General features: G+C 43.1%; 1 protein-coding gene across 6 annotated transcripts in view; it reads left to right on the top strand.

Moving 5' to 3' along the window:
* The window catches only part of TBCK (TBC1 domain containing kinase), a 185,255-nt gene that overhangs the window by 34,474 nt on the left and 126,634 nt on the right, over window positions 1-24,147 (top strand). For all 6 annotated transcript variants that reach the window (XM_075929695.2, XM_075929700.2, XM_075929699.2 and 3 more), the window contains exons 4-12: window positions 4,468-4,582; window positions 6,587-6,660; window positions 8,154-8,295; window positions 9,208-9,268; window positions 18,045-18,106; window positions 18,875-18,936; window positions 20,417-20,565; window positions 22,050-22,188; window positions 23,193-23,292. In XM_075929695.2, coding sequence (XP_075785810.2) covers window positions 4,468-4,582; window positions 6,587-6,660; window positions 8,154-8,295; window positions 9,208-9,268; window positions 18,045-18,106; window positions 18,875-18,936; window positions 20,417-20,565; window positions 22,050-22,188; window positions 23,193-23,292 — 904 coding nt within the window. The remainder of the gene's footprint in view (window positions 1-4,467; window positions 4,583-6,586; window positions 6,661-8,153; window positions 8,296-9,207; window positions 9,269-18,044; window positions 18,107-18,874; window positions 18,937-20,416; window positions 20,566-22,049; window positions 22,189-23,192; window positions 23,293-24,147) is intronic.

Here is a 24,147-nt window from a genome sequence, read left to right on the forward strand (position 1 = left end):
AGAGTCTCTTGTCTCCAGTCAATTAAAAAACCATCAGCCCAGAGGTCTGGCTGACTCCTGGGCAGAAATGGAAATGGCTTCTATAAATCTGTAGTTCCATCCTTTTTGTTTTTTAATTGAGTGTGGACACGTTAACCTTTTGGTGCACCTTTTGGCTAATAAATTCTGAAGGCTGTAGTATCACCATTATATTGTCTTAAAAACCCTTCTTTCCCCCACTCCTTCCATCTCATTGAGCTCATTTATATTGCTACTAAGAGCTTGGTAATTTGAATTTTTGGAGCTACGTGCTCCAAAACGGGAGTTTTCCCCTCTCCTTTTAAAGAGGGTTTCTGAGTGAGTATGTCCAATAATCACTGTACTTGTTCTGCTGCTATTCTGTACCATGGTTGTTTTTTTTTATAATTAACCAGAGGATTTACCTGATATGACTTGGGTCCTTGTAGGGGCTGAGGAGTTAGGGCAGGGGTTGGAAGGTATGGGAGGCTATGGGCAGGAAGAGGGGGTTGCAGGAGTCGGGGCAGTGGATGAAGGGGGAGGGAAGGGCTCAGGGCAGAAATGTGGAGGATGCAGGAGACTTGGTGTTTTGGGGGTTCTGGGCAGGGGATAGGGTTGGGAAAGATCACACCCAAGCTGCCTTCCTGCCTTGTCTTGCCTGTTGGGGCTGTACTGGCTGTGCTTGCTGGGCAACAGAGGCTTCTCGGGGCTGGCCAGGGCTGCAGGGATGCCACTCCCTGGCCCACCACTTCCAAGAGGGGCAGAGGCCTTGCTGCCTGAGTGGTGGATCCTTGGAGGTGGCAGGCGCTGTAGGGTACGGTGGCCCACAACAGCCAGAGCTCTGCCTCCAGCCGGCCACTCTGTTCCCTGTGTGGCCACACCCCTGCCCTCTGTGCTCACTCAACAGCAAGACTGTCGCTGCTAGCAGACTCCTTCCTTTCCATTTTATTAGGAACAATCAAATTCTAGGCACATGCCAGTGTCCTGGCACAACCAAACCCTGACCTTGATTTAAGTTAGGATAAGGGGAAGGTGCATACTAAATTTGGTGGTCCGAGCTCTTACTCCGTTTAGGAGGAGTTCTTGAACAAACAGACTCACAGACAGACAGGTACACCAACTTTGAAATATGTAGTAGATTTTTAAAGAGCCTATCCTGTGCTCTAAGTATCTATCAACATAAATAAAAGTACAGTGGCATAAAAGATAAAGCACCTTTTAGCTTCTTTCCCTTGTCCCTGAACAAAACAAAAGCCAGAGCTACTAGCTAATAATAACCTGAACTACTTTGCTTTCATCTCAGCATACCATCACTTGGTATTGATCCTCACATCTCAAAAACCTTAATAAAGAGATGACGTTTGAAGCATGTCCTGAAGCTCAATAGATATGGTGTATTTCAGCCTGGAGCTTGAGAGAAGGAACTATTTAAAAAACCCCCAAAAACCTCTTATTGGAAATGAAGATGTTAAGAGGCAGCTAATTGGCTGCTAATTTTTATTGACTAAACAGTTGAGAAGGGAAGGCACTCAGTCCTGGCTCATGCTGGGCTCAGGAGCTACCCCTGCTGTGTGTCTGTAGTTTAAATGTTGTAGGAGCCAGATGTGCTGTGGGCAGAGGCTGCTTTGGTAGCAGCCCCTGTCCCTCACTGCTGGGAGCTGCGACCCCCTATAGACAGGGGCTGCTGCTAGAACAGCCTCTGCTCGTGGTGAGCTCGGATAGAGGCAGCAGTGAGGTGGGGGGCAGGTGCCACCGTGGAGATGGTTCTGGAGGGAAACGGTGGCAGGGGGTAGGGGGAATGAAAGTAGTCTACTCATCTACTCATCTAATCTAGGCTTATCTCACTTCCATCCCCTGTTGGAAAGCGTATTTTTAATTGAGAAGCTGTCCTTTTGGTTCATCTGTATATCACCCCTTTGCCACCCCTTTGATCTTCTGATTTTCCATCTGTGGACAATAACTTGTAAAGAGAGAAGAAGCCAGAAATAAGTCCCAATAGAGCAACTTTCAGGGACTTAAGAAAAATTCACTTTTATCTTAACTTCAGGTCTGGCCCACGAAAGCTCATCATCTAATAAACCATCTTGTTTGTGCTACATAGTCCTGTATTTTGCTTCAGCTACACCAGACTAACACGGCTACATTTGTTACTAACCTAAAACATTGTCCTGCATTTTGCCTTAACCTAAAACAGTATTCTTGGGGAGCACAAGGATTGCTGTTGTGCCTGGCCCTGTGTCAGTTTCCAAAGAGACTCTTCCCTCCATTTCTCACTCATTTGCTCATGAGGGCAGGGGACTGAACTTGATCACCTCTCAAGATCTCTTCCCTTTCTAGCATACTATGATTCTTGTTTGCATTTAGACCCAAGCAGTTAAACCCAAATCATAGTGGTAATAACCACAGGCAATATTTTTTCTTAAAGGTTATCTGATCTGGTAGTATTGCCATGGAAGATGTGCATGCTTTGTTTCTCAGAGACAATTGCATTGAGATGCTGTACTGATATTTTTTCATCATTTATAGGTTGATCAATATGAAAAGTAAATGTGCTCATATTTTTACATATACACTTTTAATCTTTATTTGTCGGTCAATTAAACTGCAGAGATCCCGATTACAAACCACCTCTGTTATATTTAATAATTCTGGAACTGGTATTTAATGACAGAAAAATCTCGAAACATGGTTTTCAGGTATTGACAGACTGTGTGGCCACACTTTTACCCATTCTATGTGGTCGCTCAATTCAAGAATGACAGATGTGCAGCTGAGGCCCTCTGGTGTTACAATGGAGCGTTGCTTTACTCAGGCAGATGTTCATTTAAGAAATTCACTTCAAATACAGCAATTCTAAGGCCCTTCTATTCAGGGGACCACTCTGAGCTACAGTAAGTCTGATGACCTGTTAAGAGAGATGGGGTAGGTAAGGCAATATTTTTCATTGGGTTAACTTTAGTTAGTGAGAGAGGAAAGCTTTTTAGTTCTTTCTGAGATGGAGTGACTTACTCTGAATGTCACAGTGAAATACAAGAAAGATAGAAACAGCTAGTTTAGCATTAATAGTTAATACATTTTTCAAGGGACCCTTCAAGGTGAAGTGGTTAGTTTAACACTCATTAGTCATAGGAAGGAGTCGGGATAAGTAACTGAAGGAGGGGAAGAGGGTTATTAGTGGGTTATAGAGATTGTTGTAATAAACCATCAGTCCCATCAAGCCATGATTTTTAATGTCTAATTGTCACAGTAAATGATAACTTTCTTGGGTTGCATGCACATGTTGGAGCTACTTCTGCTTTAAGTTTCATCATTATATCCATGGAGGAAAAACTGCACAAAACCAAATTTAGTTATTATGCTTTTTTATTTTTTAAAGAGGTGGGTGCGCTGTACTGTTTTGTATACTGCATCCTGCTGATTCCTGAATAGTTCTGCACAATAGTATAATAGCACTGTTACTGAAGGGGTAGCTTTTTTAATCCCCCCAATCTTTCCAGATTAATGGGTTTGTTACAGCTAGTATTCCACCTCCATGAACAATGGGGAATTCAGTCTCCCAGCCACCTGCATCTATTTCGTTGGTTCATTCTGAAGGTAAATTCTAAAGCAGGGCTGGTAGTACTGTGCAGGAGGAATTGTCTTTGGCCAAGGACAATTACGTGGAGGCATGATTAACAGCTCACTGGAGAGGCGGGAGAGATTGCACAGCATTCAGAACAAATTCTTCAGTTTTCACATTAAGTATATGATGATAAAAATGTTAAGAAAATAATCTAACTGAAAATACAATATAGGCATGAGCCACAAGATGGAGTAATAGCTGACCTTCCAGATGGTGCTATATACAGTTTTCTCCTAACTTTGTCTTTTTTTCTCCTCTCTCTCCTCTTAATATAATTGCCCTTGCTCAGACACTGTCCCCTGGCTACATATCTTCTTCATCCTAAGAGGCTTATCTTAAATTTCCTGCTTGTGTTCCCAATCCTAGCTAATAGTTATTTACCTTCCCCATCTATCCTCACCACTCACTAATGCTTGTGATACATGCCAGAAAGTTCCGAGGACTAGTTTTGTGGTAACTGAAAAAAAATCCCCACCCTTTGTAAAGCATTAATGCTATTGGCAGATGGGAAAGATAAACAGGCTGAAGTACTCTGGTGACGTCAACTGAACTACAACTGTATTTGAATGTTGCATTTTAAATTTTGCCTAAGGGTGAGAGAGAACTTTGCAACCTCTTATGAAGTCTAAACTTTACTAGTCTGGAGGAGGGTGGGAAAAAATTGCACCCCTCAGTCTGATGCAAATGAAGCCCCCTCAACTTCCCTTCCTCCCCCCCCCCAAAAAAAAACTTCATCTGGAGTCAAGAAATATTCAGAGTACCAGGGAAATCAAATAATCAGACTCCAAAACTTATTTACTTTTATTTGCAAAATGTAAAAAAAGGAAATGTGGTGTTCTTCTTTTCAGCTTTTCGAGGATTTTATGCATAGCATTTGAAGTATTGCAGGGTTTGCAATATATGAACAAACATGGAATGGTCCACAGAGCACTCTCCCCTCACAATATCCTCATGGATCGAGAGGTAAGGCTATTGAAATATCATCTTAAGTAAATTCAGTGTCACATGGCACGTTTCAGGAAATGGCCGGTGAGAAATTGTTTCAGGGTCCTTTCAGATGAAATATTTTCTATAATTGGTAAGTTATTCTGACTGTAAAAACACGTATAGTCAAAGTATATAGAACTTCAGATGTGCTTGCAGTCCCTTTTCTATATGTCCCAGCCCAGGCTTTATGTCCTTCTTCATTGTTTACAGGAAATTGTATTAATATGTTTTGTGTTGGCATTCATCTAACATACCACAGTGATTACTGCTAAAGGATAATTTCACCCTTCAGCATAATTGTATGTAATGCTTTATATATCTTCTCTCTCTTTCACACACACAAAGTGGAACAGAGCTTAGTATTTACTTTTAAAATGGTGTTTGTTTATATGTTTGATGAACTGGTTGGATCAGTAAAATCCCAAATTCTGGTCATTCTCTTCCACTTGTCACAGATTTTCTACTCTATAGAAAGAAATATATAAGCCTCATACAAAAAGAATAAAACCCATCCTTAATGGATATAGTTAGAACAGTCACATCAGCATATTGCAACTAAAAAACCTAATTGTGCTTATTTAAAAAAAAAAAAACACTTTTCTCTTAAAGGACCCAAATAGTAATGGGACTACTTGTATATCTCATCTCAGATCCTTTCTTTTTGATGAAAACTGAATTAATAGAAAATGAAGTCCCTGAGGAGCATAAGTACTCAAGACTGTAAGATAGTCTTAAAACCTTGAAATAGATGACAGGAAACAAGTTGCCAGAAACAGAAGTTACATGGACATTTAAAGGGTTGATTTCTTCCCTGTAATACCACCCTTAAACTGCTTAAAAACACTGATGTGTTGTAGGGATGTAAGCGATTAGTCGACTATCTGATATCCAAAAACTTATTGGATAGTCGACTAGTTCCTCGACTAGTCACTTCCCCCACCCTTGCTGCTTCCATCAGAGGTTGCAAGGCGCAGGAAATGGTCCTGGAACGAGCCGGCTTTAAAGCAGATTCCCCCCCAGAACCATCTCCACGGAGAGCAAGGGAGGCAGAGGAGTAGCAGGGACCGGGTGTGAGCCAGGAATGAGCTAATCCCAAACATGCCTCTGCTTTTTAAACTGATTAAGATCTTTCAGGCTTTTAATCGGTTTAAGAGGCAGACCCTGCTGCAGCTGCCTGCTTATCAACTAATTGATTAGTTGATGAAAAAAATCCATCGACTAGTCGATCAGTTGATTAAACTAAATTTAACATCCCTAAGGTGATGTAGTCTTCACTTAGACATGAAACCAAAGATGGCTGAATTTTGGTGCAATCTGATAGACGGTAATAGTAACCTAAGTGTATGCATGTCAAGTTTTTGCAAAGAGTTATTTCTCATTGGGCATGGAAAAACAGTGAATGAATTAGTTCTGTAGAGGAGACTAGTAATAAATGTTGGCTATAGAATTGATGGAAAGTGAGAGAGGAGCGGGACTGAGTAAATGAAGGGATAAATGGAATGAGGAAGAAGAGAAGGAATGGACTCCGATTTTTAAACCTGATTGCAGGTAATTGAAAAAATATTTTGTATTTAAAAATTAAAGAATTAAAAAATGAAGCAACGTTTCTGACAAATGCACAGAAAGGAAGGAAATTTGGCTGATACTCCGGTTTTCAAATTGTATAAATCTTTCATCTTTAAACTAAAGATTTCTCTTGGTGTAGTGTTCATTTTCTTTCCCAGTACACTGCCCACAGAAGTAAATGCTCTCATTAAATTCCAATAAAGTTTTGTGTGCAAAGGGATCATGACCTGTGAGGCTTGGTTTTGTATTTTTAAGAAACACTTGGAATGAATAGGAAATTTCAGTCTCTAGCTCCTTCTTTCCGATACTTCTCAGATAACTAGCACAATTGAAAGGACAGTATATATTTTTAATTCTTTTGGCGGCCTATGTAATATGTAGAGTTTCATTATTAATATATTTCTTCTGTTATAGGGACATATTAAATTGGCTAATTTTGGACTATACCACATGACAGCTCATGGTGTTGATGTTGATTTTCCTATAGGGTAAGGATACATTTATGCAATACATATAATCCTGTGTATATTGCATAGTAAATTGTTGGTAACACCTAGTTAAAGGGAAATTTATCTGTATAATTTTTTTAAAATGTGTAATTCTGCATGCGTTGTATTTTTCGGTCAGTGAATAGTTGTTAGTTTTGAAGAAAATATTTTTAAGCCACTTTAAATAAGTCACTGGTTTCTGGAGTGCAAGGCACTAAATGTGGCTGGGCCATATCACATTTACATGGTTGGAAACTAGGGAGCTACAACCCAGAGACCCAATCTCAAAGTGGTTTGACCACAGGGTTCTACCCAATGAGAGGTGTAGGAAGACAGGCCTTTCAGAGGAACTAAAAGGAATTTAAGATGCAGTTTTCCCTGTAACTATGACATCAAATAAAAGTCAAAGGAGAAATGGGAACATATATAGACTTATTTACATTGCGACAGATTGTATCACTTAAGCTTTCTTACATACCTTGCTGTGAAACATTTGTTGCTGGCTGCTATCAGACACAATGGATCTTTGGTCTGATCCACTGTGGCAGTTGGTATATTCCTTTTGTATAAGATATTAATGTAACATCTACTTTCAGCCCCCAAATAGTATAGTTATGAGTCTGGTATGCATGCCAGGCATAGCAGATGGTTAGAAAGTGAATAACAAAGCTTACACAAAATCACAGTACAGCAGAAAATGCAAATACATAAAACATAATAGACGTAACAGCTGTAAACATCCATTCAAATTAATGCTGAGTGCAACATCCATTCACTTGGGGTGTCCAACCTAAGGTGTCCTAAAGGGATCTCATTGGGCTGTTTAACCTATAATTAAGGAATTTTTTTCACCCACTGTTGCTTCATTTTTCTAACAGTTGGAAAAAATAATAAACAGTACAATTTTAAACTTGAACATTTGAAAGTAACTATGATGGCACCGCAAATTTTGTCACCATTTAGCCAAATATCATTAAAAACCAGTTGGTCAGCTTAAATAAGCCTCATTTTTTGTTCTGAATATGTCCTTATATGTTAAGATTTAAGATACTTTAAACTTGCTGACAATTTTTCTTTTGACTGACTGCGAATTTATTTTGGCTCATAAGTTTTTCTTTCATGCTTCTGTTACTTGATCACTTTCATTTTTTTGCGGGGGGTAATGATCACTTTTATTTTTTGGGTAATGTTTCATGTGTTAATGTGCCCACATGTAAGAAAAAGATATCTTAGTGTTGTCCACTTTTAGTTCTCCTTCCCCAATAAGTACTGGTCCAATGCTTTTCTCCGTCTTTCTCCTGCATATTGGCATTATTCTTCAGTACTCATGATATACGGAAAAAAGCACTTGTAATATTAATTTAAGAATAAGCATATGGTAAAATGTAATGAACGTTTTCTGCATTGTGTTAGATGGACAGACTTATTTTGACTAATGTAGTTGACAGATGTGTTTAATATGTAAAACTCTTACTATTATTGCATCGTTATAGGTATCCATCATACCTGGCACCTGAAGTAATTGCACAGGGATTTGTCAAACCTAGTGATCACACTCAGTGTGAGAAGCTGCTGCCCTCTGGCCCTAAATCAGATGTGTGGTCTCTTGGTATTATACTATTTGAGCTTTGTGTGGTATGTGTGTTTGATTATATGATATTCTGGGAAGAATTTTGTGTGAATGTGTTTTCACTTTGTACTTATGTGAACTCAAGAAAAGCTGTTTTTCAAGTAATGATTAAATTAACAATGACTGTTGAATGGATATTAATGATGCTTACTATTAGACTATAGCACTAGAAAACTCATCCTATAACCAAAGAATCGAGTTCTTGTATAATGTCCTGTATTAATATAGAAGATGTATTATTTTTCAGACAGCAAAAAAAGTCTTTATCTTTTTGCATAAAACAGAATTTAGATGATTTGAATTATACTGTCAGAGCAGTAGTAGCCAATGGTTACAATAAAGCACTGGAAATGAGAAATCTTTGCTTCTATTTCTTGATCTATTAGGCTTGCTATGTGTCACCAGATAAGTTACTTAACCTCTTTGAATTGTTTCTTCATCTGTAAAATGGAAATAACATTGGTTAAAAGTTAACATATAAGAGCAAACTCTGACTATTTTAGGACATTAAAAACTAAAAGTTAATTATGGATGTGCATAATGGTGTGAAATATTACACAATAGCTCCATGGTAATATATGTGTTTTTAAAATCTTACACTTACTGAGTTAAAAGTCAGGTACATTATGAAAGTTTGAGGAGAGTACCTCCCTGAATTTACTTCCAGTTTAAAAAAAAAAAAAACTTTCAAAAGGTAAACAATCAATCAGAAATAACCTTTAAAGTTATTACAATGGAGTGGTAGCTTTGCTGTAGTAAAGCTTTTAGAGTTGCTTAATGTCTAACAGATAACTTACAAAAGCTCTAAAATCTCCTTGCTGACTTTGACTTTCTTTTTATATACCCAAAACTGCACATCACATGTACTTGTGAAAGACTGACATTTAACTGTTGGGATAACTTTCTATTCCATTTAGGGTAGAAAACTGTTCCAGAGCTTGGATATAGCTGAAAAACTAAAACTTCTGCTTACTTTAGGTAAGTGACCTAAATGTAACTACAGTGCTGGTCTTCCTAAATTCCCAAATAAATCTATAGCAAGGACAACATTAGCAAGTAAGGTCATGATGCCCAGGTCTAAGGCAAGTTTAATTTTGAAGATGCAAATTTGGAAAGGTAATGAACATCTAGCAGCTTCTTCTGAGCTGACATAGGAGGACAATAGCAACTGTAAGCCAGAAGTGCACAGCAAAGGGGCTTTGTGCTTGTATTGTGTTGAATGATATGGCAGAGGAGAAGTAGCTAGGAACAGGCATTTCTGATGCCTATTTATTATTTGGAATAAACAAGTCAAGTCTCTGTCCCAAAGATATTCGTATGGAAGTCCATGAACAGATAAAAGGTTGAATGAAAAGGCAGCTGTTCAGACAGTGACAAGCATGTGTCTTTCTTGTTCCACGTTCTTTTTTGTTATTTTTTTTTTTTTTCATCTTGTTGATGGCTGTAGACGTGTAGGTGTGATTTAAATGAGATGAGGCTAGTAGAAAGACTATATTAGCTTTTGAAATGCCATTCAGACTTTAAAAAGAAAACCATGCTGCAAAGTGGAAGCTCTGTGACAGATAGACATTAGCACTATGAAGTGTGAGGGGAAAAGAGACAAAACTTCAAATTGAGGCCTGGGGATGCATGTTTAAATGAATCTAAAGCGGCCTTCACTACCTGTAAAATTAGCTGCCATTGACACTGATAAAGAACGCTTACTTACCTGTAACTGTTGTTCTTCGAGATGTGTTGCTCATGTCCATTCGAAGTAGGTGTGCGCGCCGCGTGCACCACATCTTCCGGAGCGTTTTCCCTAGCGGTACCCGTAGCGCCGGCAGGGAGCCCCCTGGAGTGGCGCCGCCATGGTGGGGCATAAGTACCCCTGCCGGCGCTGCCCCACCTCAGTTCCTTCTTGCCGGATACTCTGACGAAGGGGAGGTAGGGTGGGAGTCGAATGGACATGAGCAACACATCTCGAAGAACAACAGTTACAGGTAAGTAACCGTTCTTTTCTTCTTCGAGTGGTTGCTCATGTCCATTCGAAGTAGGTGACTACCAAGCTAAGCCCAAGGAGGAGGGGTTGGAACAGTCATAGCACCAGAGTCATAAAGGAAGGTGAACAATAAACAGATTTATTTGAACAAATAAACAGTGACAAGTCACCAAACCAGAACAAAGACAACGAGATCTATATATTTACATCACAGATTTGAGGACTGCAGAGCCCACCCTTGCATCCTCCCTGGCCTGTTGAGGTAGCGCATTGTAAACGTGTGGAGGGAAGACCAGGTGGCTGCCCTGCAGATTTCTGTGATAGGTACCTGGGCACCGAAGGCTACCGAGGATGCCTGCGCCCTGGTAGAGTGTGCCTTTACCCTGGGCGGGGTTTTACCCGCCAGTTGGTAACACTCTGCTATACATTGCACCACCCATCTTGATAACTTTTGGGTAGAAACAGGCGAACCTTTTCCCCAAATATGACAAACAACTGTTGGGATTTACGGAAGGGCTTGGTTCAGTCGATATAAAAAGCCAGCGCTCGCTTGGCATCCAGGGAGTGTAGAACACGCTCCTTAGGGGATGCGTGAGGTTTAGGGAAGAACACTGGTAAATAAATCTCCTGGTATAGGTGAAAAGGGGAAACCACCTTCGGGAGGAAGGTTGGATGAGGTCGTAGCCTCACATTATCACGAGAAAAAACAAGGTAGGGCAGCTCTATGGTCAACGCCCTTAACTCTGATACCCTTCTAGCAGATGTAATGGCTACTATGAAAACAACCTTCAATGAAAGGTGTTTCAGCGAACAGGTAGCCAAGGGTTCGAAGGGATGGGACATAAGCCTGTGAAGAACCAGGTTGAGGTTCCATTCAGGGTATGGAGCCCTCACAGAGGGATACGGGTTTGGAGAAATTGTAAGAAACCTTTTAACCACCTGGTTAGAAAAAAGAGAGGCTCCTGCCGTTCCCACATGGAAGGCGGAGAGAGATGCCACATGGACTTTAATAGATGAAAAAGACAAGCCAGAAGAACGAAGTTGAAAGAGATAGTCGAGAATAGCTGGAATAGGAGCCGAGGACGGCTGTACTCCTCTCCGGGATGCCCAAGACGAGAAGCGCCTCCACTTGGCAGCATACGACCATCTAGTAGAGGGTTTCCTGCTGTTAAGTAGCACCATCTGTACCTGTCGGGAACATTCCCTTTCCAGTTGGTTCAACCACGGATAAACCAGGCTGTCAGGTGGAGAGACCGGAGGTCCGGGTGAACCATTATTCCTCCGTCCCAAGGTTGGGTTAGCAGGTCCCGAACTGGAGGGAGTGCTATGGGGTCCCGGGCCAGCATTTCCACCAGGATGGGGAACCAGAACTGTCTGGGCCACCTGGGGGCTATGAGGATGATCGAGGACCTGAAAGTTCTCGCTCTGGTCAACACCCTGGAGATTAGTGGAAATGGGGGAAAAGCATAGAGAACGCCCTTTGGCCACGTGGTCGTTAGGGCGTCTCCCTTGGAAAAATTCCCCAGCCCCAGCAGGGAACAGTAGTTCCTGCATTTTGTATTGCGTGCCGAGGCAAACAGGTCCAGGTGGGGATAGCCCCACCTGTGGAAAACCTGGCTGAGTACAGAATCCTTGAGCAACCACTCGTGAGCTCCAAAGGATCTGCTCAGTGTGTCTGCAAGCAGGTTCTTGCACCCGGGGAGGTATTCCGCCTGGGGCGAGATGTTGTGCGTGACGCATAGGTGCCATAACAGCAGGACCTCCTTGCACAGAGGTGGTGAATGTGCCCCACCCTGCTTGTTGAGGTAGAAAACCGCTACAGTGTTGTCCATACGTACCAGGATGGAGCGGTGGGAGAGCCTCGGCAGGAATGCTTCGCAGGCTTTCCTCACCGCTCGCAGTTCCCGGATGTTGATGTACAGGGACCATTCGGACAGGGACCAGAGGCCCTGAGTTCTGTGGCCCCCGAGGTGTGCACCCCACCCTAGGTCGGATGCATCAGTGACCAGGGTCAGCGAGGGGGGAGGGGCATTGAAGGGGAACTCTGCTGTGCACCACGGATTCCTGGGTCCACCAGAGTAGGGAGTCCAGAATGTCCGGGGGCACTGTGACTATGGAGTCCCATAGGCCCTTGGACTGGCAGAAGGCCTTCGCCAGCCACGCCTGCAGAGGTCTCATCCTCATCCTGGCATGTCGCACTGTGTAAGTGCATGCTGCCATATGTCCCAGGAGCCTGGAGCAGACCCGGGGAGTCGTGATGGGGGACCGGGTTAGCTGTGAAATCAGCTCCCCTATTGCAAGGAACCTGCTGTGGGGCAGGAATGCTCTGGCCACCTTCGCATCGAGTAGGGCTCCCACGAACTCTATGCTCTGGGAGGGGGTCAGGGATGACTTCTCAACATTCACCAAGAGCCCCAGCCTTAAGAAGAGAGCTCTTATGAGTGACACGTGAGCTTTTACTTGCTCGTACGAGCGACCTCGGATTAACCAATTGTCGAGGTAGGGGAACACATGTACCCCTCGATTGCGCAGAAAGGCGGCAACCACAGCCATACATTTCGTGAACACCCTTGGCGCAGTACACAACCCAATGGGGAGTACCGTAAACTGAAAATGGTGACAGCCCACCATAATCCAAAGGAACCGCCTGTGACTGGGCCTGATAGCCACATGGAAGTAGGTGTCCTTTAGATCGAGAGTCGCGTACCAGTCGCCCAGTTGTAGTACTGGGATGACCGAGGCTAAAGTTACCGTTCTGAACTTTTGTTTCACCACTGCCTTGTTTAAGAACCGGAGGTCCAAGATAGGGCGGATACCCCCCTTTGGTTTTGGGACAACAAAATAACGGGAGTAAAACCCCTTGCCCCGCAAGTGCAGGGAAACCCTTTCTGTTTCCCCTTTTTCAAGGAATGCCCCCACTTCCTGAAGCAGGATGTGTTCATGAGGGGTGTCCCTTATTAGGGACAAGGTAGGGGGTTTTGAAGGCGGTGGGCCCAGGAATGGGATAGAATAGCCCGAATGTACAATGTTGAGGACCCCAGGCATCTGATGTTATTTGTGCCCATGCCTAGGCAAAACGGGAAAGCCAGGCCCCGAACGGGGGGCCGGGTGGCAGACTGGTACGGGACTCTCTAGCTCTAAGTCAAAATTGAGGCTTGCCCTGATTGGAAGGGCTGTGAGGGCCTGCCCGTTGGGGATCTGACCTGGGGCGACGACGTTGACCCCTAGACCCTTGAGGGGGCGCGGCCGCCCCGGAACCTCCACCGGAGGCCCGGTAGCGGCGCCTCCGGAAGTCCCCACGGGGGATCTGGGGCTGCGCTCTACCCTGCTGCCTAAATGGCAGTTGACGCTGCTGAGTAGCTGGCGTATGTATGCCCAAGGACTTCAGGGTCGACCTAGTGTCCTTTAGGGTATGGAGCCTGGAATCTGTGTGCTCTGAGAACAAGGTCTTCCCTTCAAAAGGCAAGTCCTGGATAGTATGCTGGACATCCGCGGGGATCCCCAAAACATGGATCCACGCCCCACGGTGCATAACGACACCTGTCGCCATGGTGCAGGCTGCCGAGTCCACGGTGTCCAAGGCCGCTTGGAGGGCAGTTCTTGTGATGATTTTACCCTCGGAGGCCATAGCTACAAACTCCTGGCGGTCCTCCACCGGGAGTCGGTCCTTAAATTTCTCGACTGCCCGCCAGGTGTTGAAGGCGTACCTGCTCAGCATCGCCTGCTGATTAGCGATACGGAGCTGCAGAGCTCCCATAGCATATACTTTGCGGCCCAGCAAGTCCAGCTTCTTAGGTTCCCTTGCCTTCGATGAAGGACCGGGTTGGGGAAGCTTCTCCTTCTGGGCCGCGGCTTGCACGACCAATGATCCCGGGATGGGTTGGGAGTACAGAAAATCGTGACCCGACTGCGGGATGAAATAATGCCTTTCTACCCCTTTTTGGGTAGGAGTCAGAGTTGCTGGCATTTGCCATGGGGCATTAGTAATTTTTGAAACCGTCTTAAGTGGTAGTGCGAATCGTGCAGGGGTGTCCTCAGTGAGGATGTCTACCATTGGGTTGGTATTCTCAATTATGGGCTCAACTGGAACAGCCAGGTTGGAAGCCATGCGCTGCAGGAGGTCTTGATGCGCTCTGGCATCCATTGATGGCAGCTCGGGCACCGGGTCTGCCAGTGCCTCATCGGGGAAGACGACGACGATGACTCCTGGATCAAGAGGGGGGCCGTTGCGGTCAACTGCGGTGCCGATTGGGCGGCCTGAGTTTCCGTAGGGGCTGTTCCCGGCACCGATGGCTGCGTGCTGCTGTGTCTTGTGGCACCGGGAGAGGGGAGGTGGGCGCCCTAGACAGGGACGCAGAGGGACGAGAACGGTGCCCTGAAGCCTCCGACGCCATAGATGGTGGTGGTTGGCCCTGCCACTGATGATAGGCCCAGAGAGTCCAAAAGGGCCACTGCGGATGCAGGGGCCACACCTGCTGGTTGTGGTCCCTTCGGTGCCTGGATCTAGATCTGTGCGTCGAAGAAGCTCCCAAAGACCCTGAGCGCACTGACACCACGTCCGAGTCCGAAGAGTAATCGGATTCCGGCCACAGTGGAGCCGACGAGGAGTGCGGCGCAAACCTGGCCATCGACTCCGGCTTGCCTGCATGCGCACGGCGCGGACGGGTCATCTGCTGTGCCGGGGGACCCAGACCCGGTGCGGCGAACTCTGATGGCACCAACAGCTGCTGCACCGGGGTGCCCAGGCCCGGTGCCGGTTGCCCAGTAAGTAACTGCAGCACCAGGGTGCCCAAGCCCGGTGCTGTTTGAGGTGGCATTTGCGGCACCGAGGTACCCAGGCTCGGTGCCTTATACGCCAGTTGCGGCACTGAGGTGCTCAGGCTCGGTGCCGTGTGCACCAATTGCGGCACCGGGGTGCCTAGGCCCGGTGTTGGCTGCGTTGCCAGTAACTGCGGTACCGAGGTGCTCAAGCTCGGTGCCGGTTGCGATGGCTGAAATAGTGGAAGCGGTGCCGTCCGGGGCTGCGGTACCGGGGTGCCCAGGCCTGGTGCCAATTGCGCTGACTGCAGCTGAGACACCGGGGTGCCCAGTCCCGGTGTCGATTGTGCCAACTGTGGCTGTGGCAACGGGGTGTCCAGGCCCGGTGCTGGTTGTGCTGACTGTAGCTTTGGCACCGGGGTGTCCAGGCCCGGTGCCTGTTGCGTGGCCAATAGGCACGGCACCGAGGTGCTCAGGCTCGATGCCGACCGAGTCGTGTCTGACTGGAACAGTACCGGGGTGCCCATGCCCGGTACCGGGGTGGACCACTGAGTCAAAGCCGGTGCCGATGACGGCACAGAGACGGACGTCGACTCTTGGGAAGCCAGATAACCTTGGGAGTATGGCACCGGTATGGCCAAGCGGGGCTCTGGCAACTTGGAGAGCAACGGCCTGCCATGGCTCGAGGCTCCCTGGGAATGACAGCCCGGCGTCATGAAGGAGCCCGTAGTAGCAGTGGGAGCCAAACCCAGCGTGGTTGGTCCCAACGCATATGCCACTGTAGCATGCCGACCCTGGTCATGCAAGGGCGATAGCGGCGCCCTTGGGGCTTGCCCCGTGGGCGACCACCACCCGTCCGAGTCAACCGACGACGGCAGCGAGGTCGTAATGCTGATTAAGTCCTGTGCTGCTTCAAAGGTGTCCGGCATAGACGGACGACGAGAGGGCAAGCGGCCCGGGCTCGCTAGCCCCCCTCGGTGCCAACGGTGCACCAGAGGGGAGGCGTGCACCGGTGAGCTAGCGGTGTGGTGTCCAGCTGACGCCGGCTTTTTGGACGGGAACCTGCCCCAGGACTTCTTCGCCCTCTTAGAAGGGGGAGAGTGAGAGCGGTGTCGGGAGCTTGCTGCCGACGCCCGGTGCCGGTGTACGGCCTCGCACGTGGAGGCTGGTGCGCTGTGCACTGCAGGCTGGTCCGGCGGTGCCGGTTGAAGCGCCGTCTCCATAAGGAGAAGCTTCAAGCGGGAAACTCTATCCTTTCTAGTACGAGGCTTGAAAGACTTGCAGATCTTGCAGGCTACTGCCAAATGGGCCTCACCCAGACACTTAAGGCAGCTGTCGTGTGGGTTGCCCCGGGCATAAACTTCCCGCAGTCAGCGCACGTTTTAAAGCCTTGCGGCCCTGGCATTCCTTACCCCCAAGGGGGGCAAGGAACAAACCAAAAAACCTAACTATCTAACTACACAACTATTTACAAAGTGATAAACTGGAACCATTAAACTATCTAAGCCTAACAGCTATAGAGAGAGAGGCGCTCCAACGGCCAACACGGCGGTAAGAAGGAACTGAGGTGGGGCAGCGCCGGCAAGGGTACTTATGCCCCGCCATGGCGGCGCCAGTCCAGGGGGCGCCCTGCTGGCGCTACGGATACCGTTAGGGAAAACGCTCCGGAAGACATGGTGCACGCGGCGCGCACACCTACTTCGAATGGACATGAGCAACCACTCGAAGAAGAATCCTTTTTCTTCACAATTGTTTTATGATTTCCAAAGAATATCCATTGAAGCTATCAAAATTTGGGGGTACCTGCACTTCTGTTCCTCCTCTCCATGTTCCTGTCCAAAAGTGCCCCCTTAGGCCTCCAGCCTTTACCTTTCTCTGTGCAGGTATGATAAGACAACCCAGATTCCTGCCTTATACAAGTTACCATGCAGCACTTGTATTCGTAAGGTGAAAGTATTACAAAGAAACCATAGTAAAAACAATAACCAGACTCAGAACACATATTAAATATGTCAGGAGTGACCTGGCAGTCTTATGAGGCGTTAGGAGCATTGGGCAGCAAGTTCTGTATACGTGCAGGATCAAAAAGAAGGTCCTGAGTCAGTTTAAACACAGGTTTTTTAATGCCAAAAGTCTGTTCGTTTCTGGAAAACCCACTCTCTACCATTACATGCAAGCCTCCCCAGAGGATGGTTCCTCTCAGGAGGTATTACAACCTAACTGATTTGCCACAATCACCGTCTCATACGCATATTGTCTATGGTTCCCAGAGGAATTGTGGTAACCCTCCCATACACTTAGGCTGTGTCCAGACTCAGGGTTTTTTTCGAAAAAAGTAGCCTTTTTTCGAAAAAACCTCACCTGCGTCCAGACTCAAGCCGCGTTCTTTCGAAATTAAATCGAAAGAACGCGGCTTTTCTTTCGATGACGGTAAACCTCATTTCACGAGGAAGAACGCCTTCTTTCGAAAGTTCCTCTTTCGAAAGAAGGCGTTCTTCAATGTAAATAGGGCTTCTTCGAAAGAGAGCATCCAGACTCACTGGATGCTTTCTTTCGAAAAAGCAAGCCGCTTTTTCGAAAGTTCAACGTGCAGTCTAGACGCTCTCTTTCGAAAGAGGCTCTTTCGAAAGAGGCTTGCAGTCTAGACATAGCCCTAATAAGATATGGTTCCCAAAGGTATTTCCTGGGATTAAAATTCCTATCACAAGCATTTTTTGAGTTTCACAGCAAGTTAATCTTTGTATACTGTGGAACATGGTGATGCTAGCATTTGCCACATTTTAATGACCAATAATCATTTTATGTAAAATGAGTTTAAAATACTCCTATTTTTATAGGAAAAGACCTCTAGAAATTATAAAGCTCTCAGATGTTATTGTGATAAATCACTATAAAACCAATTAGTCAAATTAATACTTCAAGAAATTAAGGAGAAGAAGGAGGAAACCTTTGTGTCTTTCTATACAGTATCCAGTTGCACATTATAATCTTTGTTCTTCTGACTGTTCTATTTTTTAGGCTGTGTGGATGACATTGTAACTGTATTAGCTGAAGAGCATGGTTGTCTAGACATTATTAAGGTTAGTGAACTAGTCCACATGTCTGTGTTTTCTTAATTGAAAATGCTTTGTATGTTTTATAAGACTCATTCTTGTTTCGTCTTTGCTAAAGTGAATTCAGTACAAAAGATGTGTAACTTATTTGATTACTTTGATTTCATAGTATGTTTTTTTTTTTTACTGTTGTGATATTTTAGAATTCAGGTTCTGAATCTAATAGGGCCATCAGTGGTCAGAAGAGCTTAGTCCTTTGCCGAAATTGCTGACAATTCAAGTAAAATTTAGATAATGCTTTTCAGACTCTTGGTCTTCCAGTGATGCAGATTTTTAAAATCTGTATTTGGTGAGCTAATTCATAGTGCTGTAATAATTCTATAGGTATATAATTACACAGCTGAGTTGACAGTTTCAAAAGCAACTAGTGGTTGTGATTGGCTCAGTTATTGGGTGGGTGGGATGAGAAACTATAAAGGGATGGCCTCAGATTTTTCAGGGGAAAGAACTTCCAATGTTGTAAGGTTTCTCAAATTGGACACCCAGGTCCCCAGTCAGTTTTGAAAATCTGGGCTTTTATTAATTCTCACTTCTAGAACATTTTGTCAAGACCAAACAGTATACTCATGATTGAATAGCCACATTTTAGATCCTAATCCAGGCATACCGTTAAGTATATAAGTAGTCCCATTGACTTCAGTAAAACTAGTTATGTACATAAGATGCATATATGCTTAACGTGGCTTAGTGAAGTAGTAATTGTTGAGCATGTTTTTTTTTCACCTTACTTTCCAGGAACTTCCTGAAAATGCCATAGCTCTACTGAAGAAATGCCTTACATTTCAACCTTCCAAAAGGTAAATATTCAATCCAAATTTAGAATAAATTGAATAATTCTACTGGGTCAAAAGTAGTTAACACTAAATTTTAGTACAGCTTCATCTAGTTAATGTTGAAATGATTTGCATAAAAGCACATCAGATATATATGTTCATCCATATATCCATGCATCAGTTTATTACTTTTGTACTATTTTCCATTATCAACTAAAATTTCTTTTACATGTATTACAAAAAATCTTGAGTAAAAAGTAAAAGCAATGCTGATACATTAAACCAGGATTAGGGCAGGTGTCGCAGTAATTTTCATGAACAGGTTTGTGTTTTCCCAGCCTGTGACTAAACAGAATTCCTCATTCACATTTTTTATAATATGCTCTGGCGTGAGTGAAAGAAAAAACATTTAAGTACAGAACAGAGCTACTACCTAAGAAATGTACATCCAGTAGAGCTGTTTACTATATATGATGGTTTCTTTTTAAATTCCAAACAAAAATGTTTGAAATAATTAGATTGCAGTTTGAAGCACTACAAATTAGATTAAATTAGAATGGTGACTAATCAGCAGTGTTTGCTTAGGGAAAAGGAAATAAGCACATTTATGATGCTTGATGTCTAAAAACAAGTTATTTAAATCAGGACTCCTGATTATTTTTATTTTAATAAAAAGAACTAGAAGACAGCAAAATGAAGATTGAATGTGGGTGTTTGAAAGTAAACTGTTCCGTTACTTTTAAGTTGACAGGTTTTACTGATTCCCTCTTTGGAAATTTGTGGTTTCTTATAGCTGTAGCATAACAAACATGATCGGTGTTACTTCGTAACACAGTTTTACATGTTGTTGCTTGAGGCATTGTAACTTACTTGGTCCCAAAATATTAGAGGGACAAGATGGGTGAGGTAATAAACTTTTATTGGACCAACTTTTGTTGGCGGGGAGGGGAAAGAGAGAGACTGAGAGAGACTTTTGAACCTCACAGAGCTCTTCTTCAGGTGACCTGAAAAAGAACTCTGTCGAAGCTTGAAAGCTTATGTCTCTCCAAAAATTCATCCAAAAATCATAATTCCTCATTCACGTTTTTTATAATATGCTCTGGCATGAGTGAAAGAAAAAACACTTAAGTACAGAACAGAGCTACTACCTAAGCAAATGTGAAAAAAGTCTCATGAACAAAAGAACACTGGGTTTTATCTTTACCTTTGAAAATTGGCTTATGGCTGCAGGAAAGACAGAAGAACCTAACTTGGGTTGAGAATAAGAATGATTGGTTATAAATAAAGTGTAGGGTGTAGAATATACAGAATTATTTTAAATAACTTTGCTCACAGTGAACTGATATTCATATGAAGTTTTGCATTTTGATTTGATAAACAAGATCATTTCTTTGGTGGTATGAGAGTCCAGAATCTTATCAATCTGTATATTAGATGTTTTTAAAGGGAGCTTTACGTATTTTTTTCCTTGCTGTTCTTTACTTTTCAAAATGTTTTACTCAAGACCAACTCCAGACCAGGTGCTATGTGACAGTGTGTTCAGTGAAGTGGCCTCTCTATACCCACCCTTCCATAAACCTGCCAGTCTGTTCTCCTCTTCTCTGAGATGTGCTAATTTAACTCTTCCAGAGGACATCACTCAGCTGTGTAAAGGTAACAGGGACAGAATGAAAAGGGAAATAAATAAAATGTTGTTTGTAGAGGTCAAAGTGAAGTAAATTGTTACAAATTATTAAAGTAGTGACGCTGCATGCTTGTAGCAAGTTCTTGTTGTTGCTTCCTAATGGTTACTGAGTATTATGTGGGAGCACTTGTGGACAGAGGGAGGGTATCTCTAATCTGTGTTGTATTTGTTTACTTTGGGTATGTCTATACAGCAACATTTATTTTGAAATAACTTTAGTTATTTCAAAATATTTAGTCCGCGTCTACACAGCAGGCAGTCATTTCAAAATAATATCGAAATCATGTCAAGCTAGAGGACTTCTTACTCCGACTCCTGTAATTCTCATTGTACAAGGAGTAAGGGAAGTCGGAGGAAGGGTGCTCTATTTCGAAATTAGTGCTGTGTAGATGGCCCAATTTCAAAATAAGCTATTTCAAAATAAGCTACGCAATTAACAGCTCAGTTTGTGTAGCTTATTTCGAGTTAAGCCCTGCTGTATAGACGTGTCCCTTGTGTATCATCCTTTGTAACAGCTATCCATTCATTATCCTTGATCTGCATGAGTCTCTTGATGATGTTTTTCAGCCTAGTTCTGAGGTTTAGATGCTGATTCTTTTTCATATTACTGTGTGTTGATTTGCAGACTGGGGGCTCATTGGACATATCCTGTGAGGATTGGCTGTACATCCATTATTAAAGTTTACATCAGCAGTGGGGTATTGGAAATTATAGGCTATTGGCAGTTATAAATCACAGTCTGTGTGGGAGAGGTTGCATTTGTAAAAGTCTATGTTAAAACTTCACACTCACTTGACAATATGTTGAAAAGAGTTGGGATTTTCTTACCCTTAGAATTCAAAGTAATAGTTTGAGTGGGATGGGGGTGCTATGACTCTTTCTGATTTATCTCAGAAGCTTTTTATTATTTTGGATATTCTTGTTTATTAATATTTTGAAACCAAAGATAGTTATTTAAATGTGTGTCTTGCATGTAACATTTTGGTAAACTGAGGTTTTTGAATGTGAATCACTGCTTCAGTGGTTGCTGTTTACTCTTAACTCTTTGTATTATGGAAGAGAAATTCCTTTTGAATTGTGAGTAAAATAAGCAAACTCTCCCTCCCCCCACCTCCCCAACAAAAAAAAATCAAAACCTCATACTTGCACCGAGGGTACTTATCTGAAGTTGCTCATTTTTCTGCCATGAAGTCAAACTGCAGATAATATTTCACTTTTTTCTTCACGGAATGCAAGATAACCATGTAGTCTGTCCAGCTGCCTTTGTCTTCCCATGAGCATTGCTGTAGGATATTGCAAAGGGAAGATCACTTTTCTCTTAATTCTGCAGTAGGCCACATGACCTTTCAAATCTAGTAATCTGTTTCTAACTAAAATGTGTTTAGAATGATAGTGAAAAAACATGAGCTGCTTAAAAAGCTGTAATTCATTTTAATTTGGCTTCTGTTAATAGATGAAGACTGTGATTACCTAGCAGAAAGATCTGTTGAAGAGGTGTATTATCTCTGGTGTTTGGCTGGAGGAGACTTGGAGAAAGAACTTGTCAACAAAGAAATAATTCGATCAAAACCACCCATCTGTACACTCCCCAAGTAAGGAATGGAAAATACTTTGGGGAACTGAAACACAAAGATAGGGGTAGACAGAGAAGTGTAATGTTTAAAAAAAAAAAAAAAAACACCACCAAAGCAAAAGAAAAGAAAAGGAAAAACCGTGGTGTTTTTAGAAATTCTAACTTCTTAATTTCAGAGAGCAGTTTGGAAAAAAAAATCCTCCATATTTCCACATATAAACTATCATTCACTGTTATCCCACTTGATTTTACATCACCACCACACACTAAACATTGTATCCAAAATTTTTGCAACAATGCATGCAAGATTCAAAATAATGAAGTATCAATAGGCTACAAGATAACATTTTAAATCCAATGATACATTTGCAGTGTATCATAGGACTAAACTATGCTACAGTTGTCACTACAAAAAAACCCAGGGCTCATTGGTTAACCTTCACGGGTACAGTCAGGCCACTGATACAGAGGCATTCTCTTGGATTACTTGTTTAACCTCATTTGGATGTATCCATAGTTCTAAAGAATTACACTGTTACGGCCACAGAGATAAACACCTTACGAGATCCTAATTTACAGCTTTAGGTGCATTATTTTTGGTCTTTGACTTTTGAATGACAAAAGGCATTTATTTTCCCCTGCCTCCACAATACAAGAAGTTAGTGTATCTATTAATCCTGGTCTGTGCCAGGATGAGGAACAAAAGGAAATGTTAATCTAGTTCAGCTCCTTCAAAGCAGAGCAGTAAATGGCATCCTATTATTTGTTCAGTATCTTGAAAGAAAAAAAAGGTATTTCTCAGGTTTTCTTTCAGCATCATTTAAATATTATTAGCTTTTGACACAGTATTTTAAAAGGTAGTTCAGTGTAGTCAGGAGTACGGTATAGTTCTAGGAGTTAGTGTTTTATTTTTGTTGCTAAGCGGCTGATTGATGCAGAATTTGTATCTTGTTTTTGTTCATATGCGTTTTTATTGTGTCTTTAAAATAACCAGGAATTGAGGTTCTGTCTTTCTCTTTGAAGCTTTTTGTTTGAAGATGGCGAGAGCTTTGGGCAAGGACGAGATAGAAGTTCCCTTCTAGATGACACAACTGTTCTACTGTCTCTGTGTCAACTCAGAAATGTAAGTGAAATGTGTTCCCCTGTGCCTAGAGAGAAGGGAAATATACGCACACAGAAGGGAAAAGTAACATCTTTATTGGACAGGCATCTGTTGCTCAGAGAGAGACAAGCTTTCGAGTTTACGGTGTTTTTCTTCAGGTATGGGAAACATACTCCATGTATCACAGGTGAATACATTTTACTGTTTTACAAAATATGTTTAGCTGTGATATTATGTGTATATTTCCCCAGGCCTGAAGAAGAACGCTGTGTAAGCCAAAAGCTTCTCTCTTTTACCAACAGAACATGGCCCAGTAGAAGATATTGTCTCTCCTACCTTGTCTTTCTAATATCCTGAAATCAACATGGCCACAACGATCCTGCATACATATCTAGCTGCTTTAACTGAATTGCAGAAACAATTGATATTTTAAGGAATGTAAGAGAACAAGTGCTGCCGTTATTTCAAGACACCATTTCAGGCAGTCCCTCCTTGACACTTGTATGCTCTGGATCCCTTAAAAACTCCTTGGACCAAGTTAATTAGATTCTGTATTACATATAATTTAAAATAACAATGATTTTGTCAGAAACAAATTACTGAATTGGGTTTTCTTGGTATGTTTGTGCTACTTAAGTTCATTATGTTGCAACAGCTATGTTTTCACAGGGTAATTGTGACATTCAGTGATGGCTGACTAAGTTAAAAATAAAGAATGAGTGTTATCTAGTTTTGCTTCTGATGTGTCAGAAGTTTTATTTCTGTCCATAGTGTTGGGGTAAAATGGAAGGTTCGAGAATGTGGCCAGCCCCACACAGGTGCGGAAACAGGCAACCTTGTTCTGAATATCTTTTAACTTTTATTAAAATGCTTTTA

This window comes from Pelodiscus sinensis, chromosome 4 (assembly GCF_052426305.1).
Source record: "Pelodiscus sinensis isolate ZL-2025 chromosome 4, ASM5242630v1, whole genome shotgun sequence".
In the NCBI taxonomy this organism is placed as follows: domain Eukaryota; kingdom Metazoa; phylum Chordata; order Testudines; family Trionychidae; genus Pelodiscus; species Pelodiscus sinensis.